The following is a 23,259-nucleotide window of genomic DNA, read 5'->3' on the forward strand; positions in this document are numbered from 1 at the left end:
CACGGCAGCTTACTGGCCTTGATCTCGGTCCCCTCACCTTTCTGCACAGGTGGGGAGCTATAACTGTTTGGTGAACCAGAAGGAAACGGTGATCCTCTTGCCGATTCCCCCAACTCTCAGGTCCTGGCTGGGTGCAGCCTCAGGCAGCAGGTAAGCCTCATGCTAGGCACAGTTGTAGATAGCTTGGTGTGGCTCTGCAGCGTGTTTACTTTGTCATTGACATTCATGACCCTCAAAGGCATTTCTCTCCTATAGATAAGGAAACCTGTTCAGAAGCTGACATGCTAAAAGTGACTCAGTGCACAGTGTGTGGTCGGGTGCAGACCCAGGTGGCAGGCAGCCCCTTACAGAGACAGCCAAACAGGTCAAATCAGTACTGGGGAAGCAGACTGTCCCCTGTTGGCCGGACGCCTAACTTGCCCACCAGCAGTTCGGTGCTGCTTTCCTGGTCTCAGGGAAGCTGCCAGTAGGAGTGTCCTTAGCTGGACTTGTGAGGATGCTCGGGTTTAGAGAACAAGGAAGCAATTACTAACTTCATTTAAAAGTATCAGTCCCTGGCTACTTGGGTATATCCTATCTCCCTTTTAAGCAGAGATTTTGTACTTAGAGCAAAAACTTAAGTAACAAATACACAGGAATAGTTCCAAGGACTGCTAAATTTTATTTTATATATAAAGAAATGGTGACATTTCAGGCTTATGCTTCAAATTATTTATTTTAGTACATGGTTAAGCACTGGTGAAAAACACATTAGATAGATAAGCTTATATATGTTTATGTCCCTAATACCTAACAATGTCCTCAACTTAGGAAGCTGAAAGATGGGTTTTAGCTACTTAAGAAAAAAATAAATAAAACTCTATATTGAAATAAACTAGGTATGCCTTTTAATAATTAAAAGTTCATGGCTGGTTTAAAGAAAGTAGGATCTGTTTGGGGTGACATATCTGAACCACAGAGCTTCACCAAGGAACCAGCATTATTAAACAGTAAGAGTACACTCAAACGCATGTCAGAAACCAAACCCCACAGAGAAGACAGAAAAACAAGTCACTCTCAGGCCACTAAGAAAACAACCCATACAACCAAACAAAAGTGAACCAGAGGCTAACAAGACAACAAAACATCTCATTTACAACAATTTCAGATATATCAACTTCTTTAATGGCACCTAAATCTTCCTGCGGACATAGCCACCCATTTCCCCCATTTTCAAACCAGAAAGCCTATTGTTCTGCTCTGTTCAGTCCCACCAGGGCCCCATCATCCTGATGCCTTCCTCCCAAGAGAACACACCAGTGGCCACATCAGGAACACAGCACCCACTCATGCACACTCTGCTGGGCCTCGCCAGCCACGAAAAAGTGCAAGTGTAAGATATGAAGTATTCCAGAGCATTCAGGTATCAATGTCCCATTAAGTTTCCTTCTCAGATTTTCCCATGGTGCCTCCAAAAAGATTTCCAAGGTCAAACTGATTACTGATTATTCTGAATACTTTAACCAATTAACCAAAACAACCAATACTTAGTATTTCTGCCCAGACCTTTTCAACATAATCACAGTTTAAAAAATAAAAATGAGCTAAATAATAAATACCACATCCTTTGGTGGATCTCAATTTAAAAAAAGCAAATCTCATTATTCTCAAAGCTATTTGGAAACGATTGATTGGATCCCTTTGAGAGAACTATCTAATAAGGGGAACTTCTTGCACAAATGCCTACAAATTCAGTTGAACTGGCTAAAGACTTTCTCCTTTTCAAATGATTCTCCATGTTTTTGTTATTGCTGGGAGTACTTTGTTTAGTGTCATAATGTCTCAAACTGTGTATTAATTTAGCCAAAAATTGCTCAATCTCTACATCAACCCATGTAGCCTAGACTACAAGCCTCCTAAGCAGCCTGTGCTGCTCTGGCACCCAGAGGATTCAGACATACTGGACATGGCCTTTCCCATTACAAATGCTGTTTCTCCCACCGTGGTGCTCACTTCCTTCTCGTTTGCATCGGCTCAGGTTTCAAAGAGTCTGCTGAATGCAGGTCCAATTTCTGGGATCATGTCGGAGGTAGTGGTGGAGCGGCCGTACTTCTGGAAGGCTTGGTGGCTGCACTGCCTTGTGAGGGAGCACGCACCAAAGGCAGCCACGAGGAGAGGGCTGAAACTGCAGGGCGGAGACATTAGCAAGGCGCTGGGGGAGGTGGGAAGTCCTCCCTCCACGGCTTTGTCAGACATCAGGGACCTGAAGCCACCAAGGCGCTGATTTCCTTCCTATTTCCACTGAGACCCCAAATTGGCAATTTCTCATCTGATATGCCACTGAGGCATAGGCCGCTTTACTACAGTTAAAATAACCATTAATCCTCTGATACTGATATTCCCTGACAAAAGGCATATCAAAAATACCTATCCATCTGGAGAAAGGTTAGAACACAGCAGTTTTCCCCTGGTGAAAACCCATGCGCACACACGGGCCCGTTTGGGGACTGCTCCCTGCCTGCCAGGTGTGCTGCAACCTCACAGACCCAACACTGCTTTACCAGGTGTCAGGCAGGGCCTTCCAGACCCAGGACGTCCCACCCGGCATGCGTGGCCATCTATCATCATGAAGGTTGTAAAGAAGAGAAACTGAGGCTCACAGAGGGGTGAGAACTGCCAGAGTTCACTCACAAAGCTAAGAGCAGAAGTGGGCCAAAGCCCAGATCCTAGAATTCTGCTGCCTCAAAAAAAACTCGTCTCTCAAGACAGCATCAAGATAAGCTCTACCTCCACCTGCATATTTTTTATTGTTTTATAGTAGGTATGCAACGAACCTAGAACAGTGTCCTCAAACTTGGCTGCACATTAGAATTATCAGGATAGCTTCAAAGGCTAGGGATGCCCCAGACCCTATCGGTATCGAATGACAGCAAGGGGCCCAGATTTAAGGAGTGAAAGCTCCCCAGGCGAACATTTGGGGATCAACTCCTGCCCTGGAATATCTTCCACGTAACAGTAACACCAATATTTCATTTGGAACATTCCAAGTAGCTATTTATGAAATGTATGAGCTACTAAAATAGCTTACATAGTTCAAAAATTTCAAAGTGAGATAGATGAATATGTGGCCATACCCATTTGTTTTCTCAGGTCCGGCGTGGAGTGCCCACTGCACCAGAACACCCAGGAATCCCGATAGGAGGTCACCTTGCCCACCACATCTGCGGTTACTGCCCTGTAGGTTGCACTCAAGAACTGCAGAGCAAAAGTGAGATGGGTGTTAGAGCGAGTGGCTTGTCTCTGCTCAAGGTGTGTTCCAGGTCATCTACCCTAACCCTAACCCCAATTGTTCTTAACAAAAAAGCCTGTATTTTTCAGGAGAGGAAACTGAGGTAGGCAGAGGTCTGGCTGCCCCAGAACCACCTGTTTAGTATCGTGGTCAGTAGACACATGACTCAGCCACTGAGGGATCTGCTGATAGAGATCAGAGAAGAACATGCACAGCACGTGTGGGCCCTCAGTCCTGCAGGACACCTCACACTCCAGAGAATCCACCTTCATGAACATGCACACAACGCTAGCATCTCCTGAATGGGATAATCCTCGTGACTTCATTTCTGTTGTGTAATGAGAAATTTCTATTTCTTTGGAAAATATCTTGGAAACAGATTATATGTTCTGAATGTGTGAGAACACCATCCAGCAATAAAAGAACACAAAGGTTTCAAGATCCCTCAGAGAACACTCACTCCGTCTCCTGCCCAGCATGCGAGAGAGACAAAGTGAGACCTCGGTGACTAAGGATGCCTTGTGTTCTCTGTTGGCCCTGATTTCAGTGATCTAGTCAGCAATTCTATACCTAGACGACCGTTCTTTGTATTAAATTCTCTCTGTGACAATAACTGGTGTATTTTTTGCCTGTGGATCAGATTTTTCTGTTTTCAGGGAGCTAGAGATGTTACACAGTCTCTGGTTGTGAACCTCCTTGTGTAGATATGAGCAAGTATGACAGCCCATTTTGCTCTCACTAAACGGTCCACAGACTCCTAAGGGAAGAATGTGACCGGAAGATTTGTCACATTCATCACCTGGTGATTCCCACCACTAGTGTCAGCTCCTGGGGTTTCTTCACTTTTTTTTATAAATTAGGACAAAAATGCAAGTAACTTCATGTATGTTACAGGCAAGACAGAGGTGGCAGGGTGTGAACTCTGGAACACCACCTGCTGTTACAGCCACCTTCCCACTGGGCTGCTGCTTATCAATCGTTAACAGAACTTTACCCACTGCACCCGGTATCAACTAGGATCAACACTGATCCGGTATCGCTTCCCTTTGCAAAATAGTGAAAAATGAAAATGGACTTTGAAGAAGGTGTGGTTAACAAGCTCATCAGGAAGTCCCTCTGTTGGTGGAACATGTGATGCATATGATGTATGAGCATGTAAGATATAAGGGATCACATGTGATGTGTGAACAAGGTTTTCCTAGGGCTGTACCCACATGGCCACACTTGGTGAAGCCCAAGGCCACTCACCCTGTTCGCCATCGGAGATCACGTCCTGCTCCCCTTTCTGGACCACAGTCACATTCCCCAGGGCCTGACTGAGTCTCAGCACAGCTCCACGGCGATCACTGCTATCCACAGGGTCTCTCAGCTACAATGCAGGACACCATAGGCAAAGCTGTCATTAGACACTTGACAGGAGCCCACAGTGTGGATACAATGAACATCATCCTGATCTTCAGACTCTCATATCTAAGGGAATCCCCCAGCACAAGACAAACCTCCATACAAAGACACACGTTCCATCCACCAGCTGGAGAGGCCTAGGTGGATGCCAGCACAGGGGCTCGATTTAGAAATATTGCTCTGGTGCCCGTCCCCTACCTTGTCAGATCAAAGGTAAAGAACACTGCTCCTGGCTGGGATATTAAAGGTCTGCAGAAGGGATTCAACTTTGAATGATAATGCACTAATATTTATGGAGCACTTGATATGTAAGGACTCGTGAATTTACATGTATTATTTCATTTCATCCTCACATACACTATAAGACAGATGCTCTCATTATCCACATTCCACAGGTGAGGTAATGCAGGATAGGGATGGAGATATCTGCCCAAAGTACACAGCAGGAGGGGCAACTGACCCCAGAGCACACCACCCTGCCTTTCATCCAACCAAAGATGCACCGATTGGAAGATGTCCCATCATTACACCCACCACCAGGAAAAAACCACAGCACTGTTAGCACATGAAAAATGCATCGTAGAATATGCATGCATCCGCTCCACATCTGCAAGTGTGTCCCTGCAGACCCCCCCGAGGGGCCCAATGGGTGCAGAACCACAGAGCGTGTCCCTTGCCCCTCCTCAGGATGAGGAGGGCTTACACTCTATCTTTCCAGTGGTCAGCAAACTCACCACAGCTTCAGAGAGCCTGATGAACTCCATGTGGTTGGGAGTGAGAACGGCCTTCTGGTAGCCTTGGATGAGGGTCGGCTGCTGAGCTATCAGCCATAGCCCGTCCTGCACAGAACAAGGACTCCCATTTACTGCATGGCCTTGGGCACCCGGCTATGAGGAGGGGACAGGAGAGGAGAGGCCACACTCACTGCATCAATGACGACAGGGATGGCTCTGGCCTTTGATGCTTCTAAAATGCCCTGTGAGAAAAGAGAGCTATGCTGAGCAACAAGGCCATCATCTCTCTGAGGAATCAAGAGAAAACCAAGCAGTTCCTTGATGAATTTCAACATTAGCTTATCAACAAATAGAAAGGAAATAATAAGGTAATTGCCTAAATAAACAGAAAATATTCAAATGAACTGATAGGGCACAGGTAACTCTCAAAACATAAGCCCACAGGCAACATTACACACAGTGCTGGGTCCCAGGCTAGCCCACGAAGGCCAACTCCAAGCTAGTGTCTCCAGATTTCTAATTGATACTAATCCTCAGGATTCAGAAATGAGAAATCGGAAGTCCTAGGAATTCCCCAAATTATCAGCTTTTCATATTCATGTGCTTTATGTATTTTTCACACAGCTTTTTATGTATTTTTCACTTCACGTGTTTTACAACACTGTCGTCATAATAATAAAAAATCATTTCTCTCTGAAAAGGTTATACTCAAAGTTCCAGAGGTTTTTTGCTAATAAAAAATTTAAAAAATATATAGGGTGTGGGAAAAGTAGGTTTACAGTTGTGTGTAGGCAAAGCAGTTTACTCTTGTATTATTATTTATTAACTAGAGGCCCAGTGCACGAAATTTGTACAGGGGGGCGGTGGTCCTTCAGCCCGGCCTGCACCCTCTCCAATCCGGGACCCCTTGGGGGATGTCCAACTGCCTCTCACAATCCGGGACCACTGGCTCCTAACCGCTCACCTGCCTGCCTGCTTGATCGCCCCTAACCGCCTCTGCCTCGCCCCGCACCCGGGACCCGGGACCCGGGACCCAGACTTCCTCCCTCTGGGTAGCCGCAGGCACCCAAGACCCGGGCTGGCTTCACCGGGGCCGGCCACAGCTGCAGGGGCCCATGGGCGGGCGGCTTCGCCTGGGTGGCAGCCACAGGCACCTGGGACGCAGGGCGGGCGGCTTGTCCCTCTCCTGGGCTGCAGCCTGGCTGGTCCCCATTCCTCTCTCATGAGCTTATTTGTGCCTGGCTGGTCCCCTCTCCCCAGTGTTGAGTGTCTGAGCCGTTAAGGCGTGACGGCATGACGACCATTTGCATATTAGCTCTTTATTATGTAGGATTATATAGGACTGTATTATCTTCTATATGAACAACTGTAAACCTACATTTGCTCCACCCTGTATATAAGATCAGCATGTGGTTGCTTATTATTAACCAGTAGAGGATTACATATTGCATTAGCATGTAAAAACCTCTACCTTATACACGTGATAGAAAACATGAGAGAATAAAATATATGGTAAGCAGAAATAACTTAAAAAACATTGAAAGATAAATCTGTATATGTTTAATTAAAAGTGATAGTCCTGTAAATGAAATGTGAAAGCCCACAAAGCATGAGCGGCCCTGCCCAACAGTCTCATCAGACTTTGCTAACACTGGTTAGAGTTGGGAGCATTTTCAAAAGCCCCTTCAAAGAGATATCAGGGTATGGGAGCTTCATGAAAGCCTATTTCCTTCTTTAACAATGAAAATACTCTGCTTGTCTTTAGTTTGGCTTGACTGTTAAAACTGATTTGGCTTTTGCTGATTCAGATTTCTGAATCTCTGGTGTCATGTTTGAATCTCTGTTCAGTGTTTGGCCACAACACTAACATGTTCACCTCTTTGTATTTTTCCTATTAAAGTTCTCAAAAAACAAAAACAAAACCAAAAGCCACAGTAGTCTAAAGTGAATATTCAAACATTGGGAAATATATAGGAAAAATGTAACATCACAAACACTCAGGTCTCCTGGCATAGTTTAAGAGCACCATACAGAATCATGCATCAAAGTCACCTATTTAAGAACTGACTTGCTTCCATCACTCAGAGAATTTGTATGAAGTGCACTGTGCATTTAAACCTGTCAGCACTTACTGCATTTGCAACAATGGTTGACGATAGTTAGCATTAGTCAAAGCATGAGTATACACTTATAACAAGGCACAGTTCCAAGTGAGACTGGCTGATGACATTACTACCACTCTCCAAAACTGCAGCTTCAGCCACCATCTAGTTAATAATCTAATCTAAAAGAAGAATGGCACAGGAATGAACAAGCCACACCCAGATCAAAGAAGACTTGCAGAAGGTTGAGAAGCAGTGCGACATCTCCAATAGGACACATTTAAAATAAAACAAGGAGCGCCCTGGCTGGTGTTTCTCAGTGGTTAGAGTGCACCAAGGGATCATGGGTTCGATTCCTGGTCAAGGGCACATACCTAGGTTGTAGGTTCAATCCTGGCTCTGGAGGCGGAGGGGTGAGGAGTGAGGGGTGAGGGAGGCAACCAATCAATGTCTCTCTCACATAGATGTCTTTCTCTCCCCCTCTCTCTTCCTTCTACTCTCTCTAAAAAGCAATGGAAAAAAATATCCTTGGGTGAGGATTAATAACAACAACAAAAAATAATAACATAAAGCAGTCAAGAAAATTCAAAGGTCTCAACCTCAACTGCCTTTAAACAACAACAACAAGCATTCTCATGTAAAAGACCAGGTGGAAGTGAGAAAGAATGACAGCATCCCAGAGCAGTGTCCTGGCAAGGAAAACCTGTTGGTGGAACACACACACATATACATATATATATATGTGTGTGTGTGTGTGTGTGTGTGTGTGTGTATATATATATATATATACACACACACATATATACATATATATGTGTGTGTGTGTGTGTGTATGTGTGTATGTTTTCAAGACATTATGAATAGGAAAAGCTATAAACAGCCTAAATGGACTAGCTAAATACATATTGTATATTATGATGTAGCTACTAAATTATTTAAAATAAAATATTACGATTAACATAATATATGGCATGACATCATAAATATAAAGGAATATAACAAATATAAAATACATGATATAAAAATTAAATAACTCACATGGAAATGCACAGGACCCAGAATAGCCAAAACAAGCTTAAAAAGAAAAACGTTCAGAGTGCTCCACACTTTCCCACTTCAAAACGCACAGCACAGCTGTAGTAATGAAGAGTGTGATGCTGGCCCAAGTGCAGCCATACAGGCCGATGAAACAGAAACAAGAGCCCAGAAATAAACCTTTACATTTATGTCAACTGATTTTCAACAAGGATGCCCAGGTAAGTCACTGGAGGAAAGAGGAGTCTTTTCAACAAATGGTGCTGCAACAATTGGATATCTCCTTGCAAAAGAAATAAACTGGTCCCCTTAGACCATAAACAAAAATTAACTCAGAATGGACCACAGACCTAACTATAAGAGCTAAAGCAATAAAACTCTTATAAGAAAACTAGAGGCCCGTTGCACGAAATTCGTGCACGGAGGGGGGGGGGTGTCCCTCAGCCCAGCCTGTACCCTCTCCAATCTGGGACCCCTCGAGGGATGTCCGACTGCCCATTTAAGCCCGATCTCGGTGGGATCAGGCCTAAACGGGCAGTCGGACATCCCTCTCACAATCCAGGACTGCTGGCTCCCAACTGCTCGCCTGCCTGCCTTCCTGATTTCCCCTAACTGCTTCTGCCTGCCAGCCTGATCACCCCCTAACCACTCCGCTGCCAGCCTGACTGATGCCTAACTGCTCCCCTGCCAGCCTGTTTGCCCCCAACTTCCCTCCTCTGCTGGCCTGGTCACCCCTAACTGCCCTCCCCTGCAGGGTTGATCGCCTGCAACTTCCCTCCCTTGCAGACCTGGGTCCCTCTCAACTGCCCTCCCTTGCAGGCCTGGTCCCTCCCAACTGCCCTCCCCTGCTGGCCATCTTGTGGTGGCCATCTTGTGTCCACATGGGGGCAGGATCTTTGACCACATGGGGGCATCCATATTGTGTGTTGGAGTGATGGTCAATCTGTATATTACTCTTTTATTAGATAGGATAGAGGCCTGGTGCAGGGGTGGGGGCCAGCTGGTTTACCCTGAAGGGTGTCCCGGATCAGGGTGGGGTTCCCTTGGGGCGTGGGGTGGCCTGAGCGAGGGGCCTGTGGTGGTTTGCACACCAGCCACGCCCCCTGGCGACCCAAGCGGAGGCCCTGGTATCTGGAATTTATTTACCTTCTACAACTGAAACTTTGTAGCCTGGAGTGGAGCCAAGCCTCCTGTTTGCTCCGTGGCCGGCAGCCATTTCTGTTGGGGTTAATTCACCTTCTATAATTGAAACTTTGTAGCCTTAAGCAGAGGCCTGGGCCTGGCCAGGGTGTGCGGAAAGCTTTGGTTTCTCCATTGCCGGGGGCAACCCTGGCCTGCTCTCTCCAGCTCTGTGGCTGCCGCCATTTCTGTTAAGATTTGTTTACCTTCTATAATTGAAACTTTGTAGCTTGAGTGGAGGCTTAGGCCTAGCAAGGGCAGGCGGAAAGCTTGGCTTCCTCCGTTGCTTGGGAAACCTTGCTCTCTGTGGCTGTAGCCATCTTGGTTGGGTTTATTTGCATACTCGCCCTGATTGGCTGGTGGGCGTGACTGGTGGGTGTGGCTTAGGCGTAGCGAAGGTGCGGTCAATTTGCATATTACCCTTTTATTAGGTATGATATGAAAGTAAATCTTGGGTCAGGTAAAAATTTTTAGGTAAGACACCAAAAGCATAAATAACAAAAGAAAAGACAAAGTGGACTTCATCAAAATTTAAAATTGTGCTGCAAACAATATCATCAAGGAAATGAAAAGACAACCCACAGAATGAGAGAAAATATTTGTAAATTCTATCTCTGATAAAGGACCTACAGGAACCCTCATTTGCCTCTCTTTGCAAAGACAATCACCCAGCGAAGAGGCACTGCCAGACCTCCTGTGACCTGTGGAGAGCACCACTGACTCGGGACACCAAGTGCATCGCAGATGTTTACACAGGGGAATTCCCAAGGAGAGGCTCCCCGTGGAGAAACTGAAGGATCTAGCACTTCTCAACCATGATTAACTCCTACTTTTCAGTAAGAGGTTAAGATTTTCAAATATCTGAACGGCGCTGCCTAACAAACTTGCACACTCCATGCTAATCCAGGTGGCTTAAAGCCAGGAGAATCCTAAATTAAATCCTCTACTTTGCACAATGTGCCATCTAGAGCTACCTTTAAATTTTGACAGCCTCTCAGATTATTTACCCTGAATGTACAACTGCTGGCTCGTTCATCTATCTCTCTAGGCAAGCTCTTTGTGAGAGGAGTGAGTAGCTGCCCACCCCACCCCCAGGTGTCTATTATCGCAGCTTCTCATTTCAGAGCCCAGTGAAGCACAGGGCATTCTGTTCAGAACTACTCAATAGCCCAGCACCCCACAGACTTCCAGTTCTAGGCAGCTGGGTCCTTTTCTTTGGAGGAGTTTCATTAAATGAACAACTTCTAAATGCAAAGTAGTATGAGACATAGAAGAAAAATATAAGCAGGCACACCCCTAAGTCCCATTCTCAGGCATAACTCAGGATAGGTTGGTTTTTTCCCAACTTTACTTAAGTGTCGTTGACAAAAAATTATATAAATTCAAGGTGTACACCTGATGTTTTGATACATATATTATGACATAATCACCACAATTAAGCTAACACTTAAGATCTCCCTGCCTCTTGGCAAATTTCAATATACAATATAGCCCTGTTGACTCTAGTCATCACTCTACATCAGAACTTATTCATCCTGCCTAACTGAAAATTTGGACACCCTGACCAACACCTCCCAGTCCCTGGCTGCCACCCTTCTACTCTCTGCCTCTATGAGCTCGACTATTTTGACTCCACACAGAAGTGAGATCATGCAGTATGTCTTTCTGCAGCTGGCTTATTTCACTCAGCATAATGTACTCTAGAGGATACACACGTTTTAATCAACCCCTTTGAAAGAGGCAATAATAAATGTATCTACTTTCAATTTTAAAGTAAAAAACAAATTTATTGCTCAAATCCAGTCCCTGTCACTTGTCATAGCTCCATTTCTTCTAAGTGATTTTCACAGGTTTGAGGAAAGTACAATTTCAAACCCCAACTTTTACCTCAAAGGCTGGAACTGGAAGATCTGTCATGGAAGATACCATGTTCTCACTAAATTCTAGCAAAGCAAACACACGTCCTTTTAAAATTGTTCTTTACCAACCAGACTGCTAAGAAAGTACAACACACAGCTACCTACACCTTCCTTTCACTCTGTTGTTGAATTTAATAGGCAAAAGCTGAGCCGAAAAGAGCCCTCTCAGTTAATGATGATGAGGATGCTAAATCATGTTTCGTATGACTTCGAATCCTTTAGGGGGCACAAGGCCAAGAACCATCTGAGGGCACCAGGCACATTCTCTGATTTGGAGCTCACTCCCGACCTCCTGAGGCTACAGCACCACCTCACATAGGGTGCACTGCACGGCCTTCTCTGGGGTTGGTGCTGGGCAGTCCCTAAGATGTCTCCACCTGAGAGCAATGCCCTGGAAGTGTCAAAGGCTGCCGAGCAGCGAGAACACACAGAACGTAAGACTGGCAGGCTCGTTACCCATTCCCCGGTTCTGGCTGGTATTTAACTTTATTAGGATAAAACATTTTCATCTTTTTAGAGTAAGGCAGACACAAAGTAAAGTTTTCTGTAATAAAGAACAGCATAAATGAAAAAGTAAATGAACATATATGTATGTGTGTGTAACTAAGGTCTTGTGCCCACTCTCAACACCGGGCGCCTGGAGCACTTTATAAAATGTGGCTCTCAGTAACTCCTGGGGCACATCACCCCTTTAGAGGGAAGCACAAGGCCTAGGAGGCTGACTGAGCAAGCTGCCAGGGTCCCCAACCGGACAGGAATCGTAGTGGAAGATGAACCCAAGCCTGACCCCAAACCCTGCCCACTGCTAACATGGCTCAGTCTGGATGCTGGGACTTCCCAACACCTCAAGTGTAAACCACATAAACATCAGGGTGACACCCATGAAGCAGAACATCTGAACGGTTCCACAGTGATTTGCACCTGCTACAGTAGGAAAAAGCCAGTGCCCCAAGAATAAAAAAGTTTCCTTCAGTCTGGTTTTTATTTTTAAGTTCATTACCATCTTTATGCCTAGTTCCTCCTCTATCTTTCAAACCAAATTTTATCCTTAATTAATCTATGACAAGGCACACAGACCACTAAACAACAGAAATTTAAGAAAAATGTTTCTGTCCTGACTTCCCAGGATCTAAGTATCCATTCTATCAGCAAAAGTTTGTTTAGTAATTCTATATTTTACCTTGACGTTTTTGAGAAGAGCATCTTCTCTGCCTAAGCCAGGTCCTACAACCAGGGCATGCAGTCGGGGCAACCACTTTTCCACTTCATGAACCGCATCAGGGCTATCACTAAATAAGGAAAAGAAGGGCAGAACGGTTTACTTAAGATTTCATCTATTTGTTTAGTATGAAACCCCAGATTTTCCCAGTCCCCACCCCAATGTCCTTTTCCTGTTCCAGGACCCCACCCTGCACTTAGCCAGCAAATCTCATCTTCTCCATAGAGACTGGTTCATCTTTTAACACTCCAACATAGACGTCTAGCTTTCAATATTTAAATGCCTTCTAGGGCATTATGCTAAGTGAAATAAGTCAGACAGAGAAAGACAAATATCACATGACGGCTCTTATATTTATATGTAAGATTTAAAATTTAAAAAACAAAAACAAGCTCATAAATACAGAGAACAGATCTGTGGTTACCAGAAGAGGGGAAAGTGGAGGGTGAGGATGGGCGCAATGGGTAAAAGTATAAGTTTATTTAAAAAAAAACAAAAAAGGAATGGAGTATGGATATATGCTACAATGAAGATCAAAAAACATTACGCTAAGTGACAAAAGGCAGACACAAAACACCACATATTGCATGATTCCATTCATATGAAATGTTCAAAAAGGCAAATTTATAGGGACAGAAAGATAAGGTTGCCTCAAGCTAGGGGTGGTAATGGACAGGGGTTTTCTTGTTGGAGTGATGGAAGTGTTCTAAAATTAGATTGTGGTGACAGTAACACTTTGGTAAATACATCAAAGATCATTATACAACTAAAATGAGTGAATTTTATAGTAAGCTATGGCACAATAAAACAGTTACACACATTAGAAATAGTTAATTTATGAGAGCAATAGTGGAGAGAGACACTGGGCCAGACATTAAATATTCAAGGAATGATCCAGGGATTTGACATAGCTGCCATGAGTAGTGGGTAGCAGAGTCTGACAGTGTGAGTTCAAAGGAGCTGGAGGTTTCAGGAATGAGAGCAGGGCAATGGTCTGGGAGGAGCAGTGAGGCCCAAGGAGGATGCACATCCCATTTCTAGACCCAGTGGTACATGAGGGGTCAAAGGAAAAGCCACCTCCACTTGAAAGGCTTGAAGGGAAAGCCATACCCTCTGGGAATAAGCAGACAAGGTAAAGGAGGGAGTGGCATTAGCAGGAAATAAGGTAAGAAAGTGCTCACTTACGGTAAATGGCAAAGACCAGTCTGGCTGAACACAGTACCAGTAAATGAATGACATGAGAGAAGTAGAGGCATTTCACTGTAATTAAACTCAAGCATTCAGAACCTCTCACTTGCTGGGCCCCTTCCAAGGCCCTGGGAGGGTCCTTAGCATTTTATTCAAGTGGTCCATATGGTTTTATAAAATCTGCAAAGGTAAGCAGAGGACTTGGGTCTCATCAAAGCTGAGCCAAAACAGAACTTCCTTCCCATAAGAAATAAAGTCAATAATACAGGGTATCCTATCTAATAAAGAGGGAATATGCTAATTGACCATCACGCCTTCACAAAGATGAAGGCACCCACAGCCAATAAGGAGGAATATGCTAATTGACTTCCACGCCCTCAAAGATGGTGGCACCCAGTCCCCTCAGACCCACTGGGGCGACAGGCGCGCAGCACGGCCACTCCGCGCGCCTGCCTCCGGAGTCCCCCAGTCCCCTCAGCCCCCCAGCCGCCCAGGGCTGGCCTGAGGCGCAGGCAAGCCTTGGATGGCGGCTGCCCAGCTGCCCAGGGCCGCCCGAGGCTCAGGTTACCATGGCCGGCCGAGGCTTGCACTGCTGGCAGTGGCAGTAGCAGAGGTGTGATGGGGGCATCGCCTTACCCTGATCACCAGGTTGCCTCCCGCCCCTGAGGGCTCCCGGACTGTGAGAGGGGGCAGGCTGGGCTGAGGGACCCGCCCTCCAGTGTATGAATTTTCATGCACCGGGCCTCCAGTATAGCTATAAACATAACACCTTTTTTCTCCTTGTTTTTTAAAAAAGGCTCATGAAATAAAAATTCAAACACACCAGAATAAGACATTATGGCTAATTTCAAAATTATCTTGACCAGTCTGTTTCCATCACACAGGAGTACAGGTAACAGTGTAGACTTTACACTTACAGACTATCCCCTACATCAGACACTGGGGAAGTTATCTAAAAGGCTTGTGTGACTGATTCCTTTACAACATTAAGAGGGCCCTCCTTTAGAAAAAGACCTGACAGCTGCACAGAATTTTGTTGGTTTTTTCACAAATAGTTTGAAAACAGTTCTTCACACGACTTGAGAACACCCCTCCCTCTTTGGCCTCTTCCAGCTCCCCACCCATCTGTTCCCAAATGGGTCCTCCCTGCCTACATGCACTCTTGTGTGGCTCATCTTTGTCTCTGGACTTTAAACACCATCCACACATCAACAACTCCCAGATTTACACCTTCCCTGACTGTCCCACTCCTATCCCGTGCTTACCAGCTTACCTGTTTGACTATCTAACAGGCAACTAAAAACATGTCTAAAATCCAACTCCTGACCATCACTCCCACCCAAACCTGCTCCCCCAGTTTCCCAACTGCATTAAATGAAAGCTCGCTCAGCCCAAACCCTGGGTGACATTCATGACTGTCTTCTTTTCCTTGTGTCCCATGTCCCACCCCTCAGCAGATCCTGGTGCTGTACTTTCCAAATGTACCCAGAACCTGACCCATTGTCCAGTTTCTACCCCATCATGTACCCATCACCAGGAACCTCACCAAGGCCCTGGGAGGGAATCCTGCTTCCAACCTGGGCTCCAAAAGCTTGTACTCAATACAGCAGCCAGATAAGCCTTTTAAAACGTAAACCGTCCTGTCCCTCCCCTGCTCAAATGCTCCAGCAGCCTCCTTCTCATTTCTACAAAAGCCAAAAGCCTTACAATGACCCCATAATCTTCTAAGCTTGGTTCTGAACCTCTGGTCACTGAGTACCCGAGTGCTCCCCAACACAGCTGCAGCTTGAGCTCTTGCACCAGCTCTTCCTGTGTATGGAAGGGCCTCCCCCCATTCCCCATGTCTGTAGAACTTGCTCCCTTATTATCTTCAAGCCTTTACTTGAATGCCCCTTGCTGTACCCATGACCACCCTATTAAAAACTGCACACATAGCACATGCACCACACTGCGTCCCCTTCCCTGCTCCCATCTCCCATGGTGCTTACCACCCTCTGACACACTCTTATCTTGTTTGTCCATCTCTAGAGCTGTGTTGTCCAATATAGTAGATACTAACCACACATGGCTTTTAAATTTAATTAAAATTAAAGTAAAAACTCAGTGCCTAAGTCCTACTGGCCACATTTTAAGTGCCCAGTAGCCATGTGGTCAGCAGCCACAGTGCTGGACAGCACCAAGGGAGAACATTTTCATCATCGAAGGGCGTTCTAGGGCATGGGAGCAGGTGTTTTCATCTGCTCGGTGCGATGCTGTCTCTGTGGAACCCAGGACAGGGCCTGCACGAAAGATCTGCTGAATGATGAACAGTTTTGTTACTGCCTGATAGGCCCCTCGTTCCTGCCACACGGGCACTGTCCACAGGCAGGCCCACACTCTCCTGGGCCTAAGAACCTCCAGCCATTTCTGACAGGCCAGCCCTGGGCACATCACCCTTCAGATTTTATCCCATGCTGTGCCACACGACTGTCTTCTTCTGACCACAGACAATGGGCTCATTATAGTTTCCTCCTTTCTTCTGAAACACTCTACCTACCAACTCTCAGTATGGAAGCTATTTAACTGAGACTCTTAGAGAGTCTGTAAGGACACCACATGACCAAGGAGAGTTGCAAGTAAATCACCCACGTGCAGCCCCACTCACAGAACTGGATGAACAATCAGCTCCGGGCTGTACGACTTGATCACAGGTGCGGCCTCCCGGGTACAGAACACGTGGGATAAATCTGCACCCTGAGAAACGAGCACAAGAGGATAACTTAATGTGGGGATCACTCAAAAGATACCCAAAGTGGTTTCAACAACAGCCATTCACTATTTACATCATCGAAAATTACATAACACTATCCGTAAAACACACACACACACACACACACACACACACACACACACACACACACACACACACAAACATACCACTGTAGCAGTTAAACTACAGGGAGGAGGCTGAGACGGTGGAACCTAAGAAAAGGCTGGAAATAAAGGCAGACTTTTACTGTTGCCCAAGAGACAGGTCAACCCAGACCAGCTCAAGCTGCCTCACTGAGCTATGAGACTCACGGGAAGCAATGCAGCCATGGAGCTGAGCACAATTCACAGTAACTGTGTTGACTGGGTGGTTAGGACTTGATCAAAAGGCATGAGCAGCCCTAACCGGTTTGGCTCAGTGGACAGAGCGTCGGCCTGTGAACTGAAGGGTCCCAGGTTCGATTCCGGTCAAGGGCATGTACCTTGGTTGCAGGCACATCCCCAGTAGGAGGTGTGCAGGAGGCAGCTGATCGATGTTTCTCTCTCATCGATGTTTCTAACTCTCTATTCCTCTCCCTTCCTCTCTGTAAAACATCAATAAAATACGTTAAAAAAAAAAAAAAAAAAAAAGGCATGAGCAACTGCCAAAGTCCAAAGATGCCTTATGCTAGGACTGAAAGGCATCCCAAGATTATTTTGGTGAAGTACAATTCTAATAAAACTTGATTTAAAAAAAATGAGTTTGAAGTTATTTTATCATTGCACAAGAGATCAGAGTACATTTAAAGATGTTTCTCTTATCCATAATTACCTGAAGATGTTATCTAGATTTTTATTGGAAAACATTTGCTTTGATCATATTTAAATAATCCAACTCTTCCTAATAAAGAAGATATAAGTAAACATACCGCTTTGAGGGCTGAGATTGCTGCAAAATAAGGGGCTCCAGTGTACCTAAAAAGAAGATATTTACAGTCTAAAACTTGAGAATGAGGCAGGCACACCAGGTTTATCAACAAAAACCAAACAGAAGTCAAGCACCTAGCACAGGGCCGAACCCCCAGCAGGTGCTCAGTAAATGTTCAATAAACATAGATCAGAACCAGAAAAGTCAGTCTTTCACCTGAGACCTTTGTACTATGTCAGGAGAGGCAAATTCTGGCTTCAGTGACTACGGTCTCCCTGTAATGGCTATGTGCAAACTGAAGGCTTGAGGTTTTAAGGGTTCATACATATGTCAAATTTATGCAATTATATATCAACTAGAACTCAATAAAATTGTTAAAAAATAAATCTCCTAATATAAAATAGTTCAGCAAGGTTGCCAGATTTCTATCAACCAAAAAAAAAAAAAAAAAGGATAAAAATAGCATTTTTCTATACTAGGAGTAATAGATTAGAAAATATGATAGCATCTATAATATTGGCAAAAACCATAAAGCATCTAGGAATTAACTTTATATAACAAATAACTGTGGGGAAATTTTTTAAATCTATTAAAGAATACATAAGATGTACACTGGCTGAGATGACTTAATATTATAATGATGATACTTCTTTCTAGATTAATATGAACATAGATATAAAAAGTACTTGATTTATCAGAAATGCACACAGATGCAAGTAGAAGAAATTGTAACAGCATCTGAACAAAACTGGAGCTTTGTTAGCAAGGAAGATGGGTAGGAATATTACATTAGGGGGGAAAAAACACCCCCAAAACTGGACTTAAGACAGTGAGAGTTTACTGAAGGCATCTGCCAGGAGAGAGTGTGCCTGAGGTGATCATAGGTCAGAGCACCCCACACTGGACAGTACCCAAGGAACAGCTCAATCAGGGACCCTTAGAGTTTTCTCCTAATCAACCTTAAAGTTCATCACTGAAAAATACCAAATATCATAATATCAGCCTACATTTGGAAATAATTACTGCGGTTCAACTAGACAGATGGACAGTTGACTGGATGGCTGATAGGCAGGTAGACAGCCAGATAATAAAGATTAACTGTTTAAATACTAACATTTTCCAAGTCACTTACTCTTGGCAGCCTCCAACTATGCCTATTCTTCCATTTTGCCCTTTGTGCTTCTTGGTAGTTAGAGGAGGTATAATATTTTTCACCAATTGAAAAGTATTTTCCATATCCTTTATCGAACGTGCTTTATGCAGTGAGAATGCTCTTTTTAAAACTGAAAAACAGGAAAATGAAATTCCTTAGAATGGTAAATATCTATTGGGATATATAAAGAACAGAGTTAAACAAAATAGTCCATTAACCAAAATACTTCCCCAAATTGACTCAACGTGAACGTTACAGATTTTTACCCACTGGTTCCATTATTTTATTTCCGTAAGCAAATGATGTTCAGAAATTACAACACTAGCACATGTTGTATATATCAAGTTTATTTTTTAAATGTATCAGACATTTTGGAAATATACTTAATCTCAGAAAGTTTTTTTAAAAATACATTATTAATAAACTACACATATTTCATTTCAACTGTAGCTTAAGTTAATTCATCTCTTCTCTCAAATTGGAAAAGCAATCTCCCATTTGTTACCTTCCACTGATAGACTCAGATTATTTCCCCATTTAATTTCCCAGTTATCTTTCCAACACTGAATTAGGTACTAATTAAATAACCTAGAAATGGCATTCTAAATATAGAACAAATCTTACACTGGGTTCACAGGCATTTTGAATTGTCTCTAAATAGCTAATTTTAATTGGCCTCTCTTGAAAACAAGGCATTCAATATTTTTATCCTTCCAATTATTTCAGCAGCTGAGAAAAACTAGACACAGATCACAAGTTCAAGTGAAGATCAGAAGCAGGCTCAGCTCCACGTGGTCAAACAGCTTTACCTTCAATAACACTCTTAGAGTTTTACTTTTTATTCAACAAAATTATTCAAGTAACTTTTCTTTAATGAGTAGATGTAAATGCCTCTTTAGCTGATAGATCAGATGTTTAGACCCCAAGATGCAAAGAGAACATTAATTACCTTCAACCCAAACACCTTTAAACCAACACAGGATTAAAACTCAAAACAGAATCACTGTAAACTAGGCTCAGGCAAGGATCAATACAACTGGCTGATCCTCTGCTCCCAATGTCTTTCCTCATATGCTACATTCTGCTCCGATGAGGGGTCCGTAGTACTGCTTCCCATCCTGACTCAGAGCCTGTTGGCAGAGATGCTGAGCTAAGGGAGTAAGCCCACTCTCACTCCACCCCACCACCACCATTTCAGCTTTCTGAATACCCATCCACACTCAGAATTCCCAGACTGCAGCCTTTGCCATGCACAGTTACTGTGAAATGCTCTTTCCTGGCGCTCCCTGATGAGCTGCATGAAAGAATCCAGAGCTGTTATAATCAGATTTAATGACAGCATCTCTGACTGCAGATGAGCAGTTCATGCAGGCAGGAAAATGTTTGCCATGCATGTTTCAAACTTGAACATATGTAGCTTAATAATAAGTATGACTGGTTAATACAAGAATAGTAGAGAATGTCACTCCCTCAAATTCCCCAGAATAAGCACAACTGCTTAAAAACAACAAAGGCTAGAAATTTTTATTAAAGACAGAATCTAACTTAGCAGTCACTCAAGGGTTGTTCTGGGTCCCTGTGTTTTGGGTTTATTAGATATCATCACTTTATACTAAACACTTAACCCCCACAAAATATCCCTAAGACCACCCCAACACCTTTTGTCTGCACAGAATGGGGTACAGCATCCCTCCCACCTGTGGCTTAAGGGAAGTTCTACATGTTTCCATGTTGGACCCCAACCCTCAATTGCCTCAAACAGAGTCTGGCACAGAATAAGTAATTCAATAAATGTCTGAGGAATTAAAGGCATCTTGATTCCCTCTCCTCATCAGCAGTAAGTTTATCCTTCTTTTACAAATGAAACTGAGGCCCGGAGAGACAGACCTGTGAAGATGCTTCTGTTAGTAATGGATAAGCTGGGGCAGAAGACACCATTTTACCAAAATGTTGCCATTTTAAGGCAAAAGAAATAATTTCTCTTTAACCAAATATTCACCCCACCAACCAAAGACGAGTCAATTCCTCCTCAAATGCCTTCTGAAACCATTTGGGAGAGGGGAAAAAAATCACTGTTGAGAAGTGTAGTATTTTCAATTTTTAACTGAAACTGTATGAATGTAAAGTAAAATCCACACTGTTATCCAGCGTTCTGTCCCACTCACCTGAGATGAGCTCCTGTTAGTGAAAGGAGCAAAGAAAAGACCAGTTAAATTTCCCCTAAACTTCACAGTGAATCTGTTTCAGCTGGCTTACTGACATTCCCCATTTGGAATTATCCACAGAAATATCCTATATAATAAAAGGGTAATATGCAAATTGATCCTAACAGTGGAACAACCAGTCACTATGACATGCACTGATCACTGGGGGCAGATGCTCAATGCAGGAGCTACCCCTTGGTGGTTAGTGCACTCCCACAGGGGGAGCGCCGCTCAGCCACAAGCAGGGCTGAAGGCTACAAGTGCAGCGGTGGTGGCGGGAGCCTCTCCCACCTCCTCAGCAGTGCTAAGGATGTCCCCAGGGCCTTAGCCATCAGTCGGACATCCCCCAAGGGCTCCTGGGCTGCCTAGAGGGATGTCTCACTGCCAGCTTAGGCCCGATCCCCTGGAGAGCTGGCCTAAGCTGGCAGGTGGACATCCCCCAAGGGGTCCCAGGCTACAAGAGGGCACAGGCCAGGCTGAGGGACCCCCCCCCCCCCCGCCCCGCCCTGAGTGCACGAAAATTCTATAGGCCTCTAGCCTGTCTAAATAAATAAATAAGCCTACGTGACCATCCGACCGGTAGCTATGATGCACACTGACCAGATGCTCAAAGCAGGGGGCATATGCTCAAAGCAGGAGCTGCCGAGCTTCGGTGACTTGGCAGCTACGGTTCTCCGGTGACGCACCCGGAACCAGAGAGGAGATTCTGGGGTGTGTCACCCGAGAACAGCCTTCTTGCAATCCGGGACCCCTCGGAGAATGTCAGAGAGCCAGTTTCGGCCCTATCCCGGCAGGTGCAGAATCTGTGCACTGGGCCTCTAGTCTATAATAATAAAAGGGTAATATGCTAATTAGACCAGATGTCTTCCGGACGTCCTTCCTGATGAAGCCAGGGCTGGAGGGAAGCCAGCCTGGGTCTCAAGTGCCTGAGGGCAGCCCGAGGAGGGAAGCTGGTGCTGGCAGCCGGGGGAAGGAAGGCCTACTCTTGCATGAATTTTCATGCAGTGGGCCTCCAGTCTTGAAGGATAAAAAGGCCTAGACAAGAGGTGACTTAAAATTTACCCTATTATGTAACTTTGTTTGCATAACAATTCTGAGTCTGGGAGAACAGGTAAAACCGGCCTGGATTTTATTTGTTTTGGAGAAGTGTGGCTGAGGAAGTCTGGAGAATCACACAGATTTCTTAAGCCTGGGCTGTTTTCTAGAATTGCACCTGGAGAGGTAGAAGGAGACGCTATGTGCTACAGACAGTCTTCAAACACAGGCGGTCGGACAGGGAAGAAAATAAACCACCTTATTTTATTTACACAGTGAGGTAACGCAGGTCCACTCAAAAGTGAATAAGGAATTCCTAACAAACACAACTTTGCCACTTACAACTTGCCACTCACAGCTTTCTGTGAGACCGATGTCTCTCTGTGCGAAGACCATATGACAGCAGTGCTCAAGTTAACGGAGATGGGCCTTAAAGCGAGGACAGAAAGGGCGCAACACCACCTGTTTTTAGTCAAGTTCAGCAAGTCAGTCTAACAATGAAACCTCAAATCCAAAGGAAATCTTGCTAACTAATCATAGTGTGTGCATTTAAGACAAACAGCTACCAATAAAAAGCCTCAATAAGTTGGTGCCCAGAAAGCCCCTCTGCGGCTGGTACGGATGAGGCGCGTTAGCTAAGGAACCCCTCAATTCTCCTCAAAGCATTCGGACCTGCCATGCCTAACAATAAAGGGCCAAACTCCCTAACAGTTACTCTCGCCACATCCGGCCTGAGAGCTCGGGCCCGCGCGGCCCCGACCCCGGCCCCGGCCCCTCGACGCCCGCGCCGCGCACAGGCCGCGCGCATCACACAGCTCCCGCGGACCCGGCCCCCCCAGCAGCCCCCGTCCGGACGAGCGGCCCGCGGCCGGGTACCTGCGTCCAGCGGCGGCCCGTAGAACGCGAGCGCGGCCGAGAGCAGCGTGACAGCGGCTGCGCCGGCGACCGCAGCCCCAACCCCCGCCGGCGGGGCCATGCCGTACCGATCTTACCTCGCCGGCAGGCCTGGGCTGCAAGCCAGCCGGGACCCACAGCCATGGGCGAACTTCCGGGCTCCCGCCCGCCCCGCGCCGCCGCCGGAACCGAAATCCTCGGGAGAACTTCCGGGACCCGGGCGGCCTCTGCGCCGCCGCCGGAAGCTGGTCCCCGCTCGCTGTCGCCGGG

At 45.3% G+C, this 23,259-nt stretch overlaps 1 protein-coding gene across 4 annotated transcripts; it reads right to left on the bottom strand.

Moving 5' to 3' along the window:
• Window positions 1-156: 156 nt before the first annotated feature.
• Window positions 157-23,211, bottom strand: NAXD (NAD(P)HX dehydratase). Of its 4 annotated transcripts, none has more exons than XM_079779107.1 (11): window positions 23,088-23,181; window positions 22,438-22,557; window positions 18,836-18,986; window positions 17,705-17,750; window positions 16,693-16,781; window positions 12,822-12,930; window positions 5,598-5,648; window positions 5,407-5,511; window positions 4,517-4,637; window positions 3,114-3,234; window positions 158-2,164 (listed from the first exon to the last, which is right to left on the bottom strand). In XM_079779107.1, the coding sequence occupies exons 3-11, from the start codon at window positions 18,937-18,939 to the stop codon at window positions 2,014-2,016; spliced, it is 897 nt and encodes a 298-aa protein (XP_079635233.1). In that variant the 5' UTR covers window positions 18,940-18,986; window positions 22,438-22,557; window positions 23,088-23,181; the 3' UTR covers window positions 158-2,013. The 4 variants fall into 4 exon arrangements, with proteins under 4 accessions (XP_079635231.1, XP_079635233.1, XP_079635232.1 ...); XM_079779106.1 differs by having other exon boundaries at window positions 22,972-23,110; XM_079779105.1 differs by lacking the exon at window positions 22,438-22,557 and having other exon boundaries at window positions 157-2,164; window positions 23,088-23,211.
• Window positions 23,212-23,259: the final 48 nt, after the last annotated feature.

The sequence above is a fragment of the Cnephaeus nilssonii genome, assembly GCF_951640355.1.
Source record: "Cnephaeus nilssonii genome assembly, chromosome: 8".
Classification (NCBI taxonomy): Eukaryota; Metazoa; Chordata; class Mammalia; order Chiroptera; family Vespertilionidae; genus Cnephaeus; species Cnephaeus nilssonii.

Excerpts from the sequence above, each read along its gene's own strand:
- NAXD (XM_079779104.1), bottom strand. The coding sequence starts at position 23,071 with ATGGCCCCGCCGGCGGGGGTTGGGGCTGCGGTCGCCGGCGCAGCCGCT. Across the intron at positions 12,931-16,692 it reads CTGATTGTTCATCCAGTTCT|TGATAGCCCTGATGCGGTTC; the intron begins GTGAGTGGGGCT and ends TTCCTTATTTAG. Across the intron at positions 3,235-4,516 it reads GATCTCCGATGGCGAACAGG|TTCTTGAGTGCAACCTACAG; the intron begins GTGAGTGGCCTT and ends TTTGCTCTGCAG.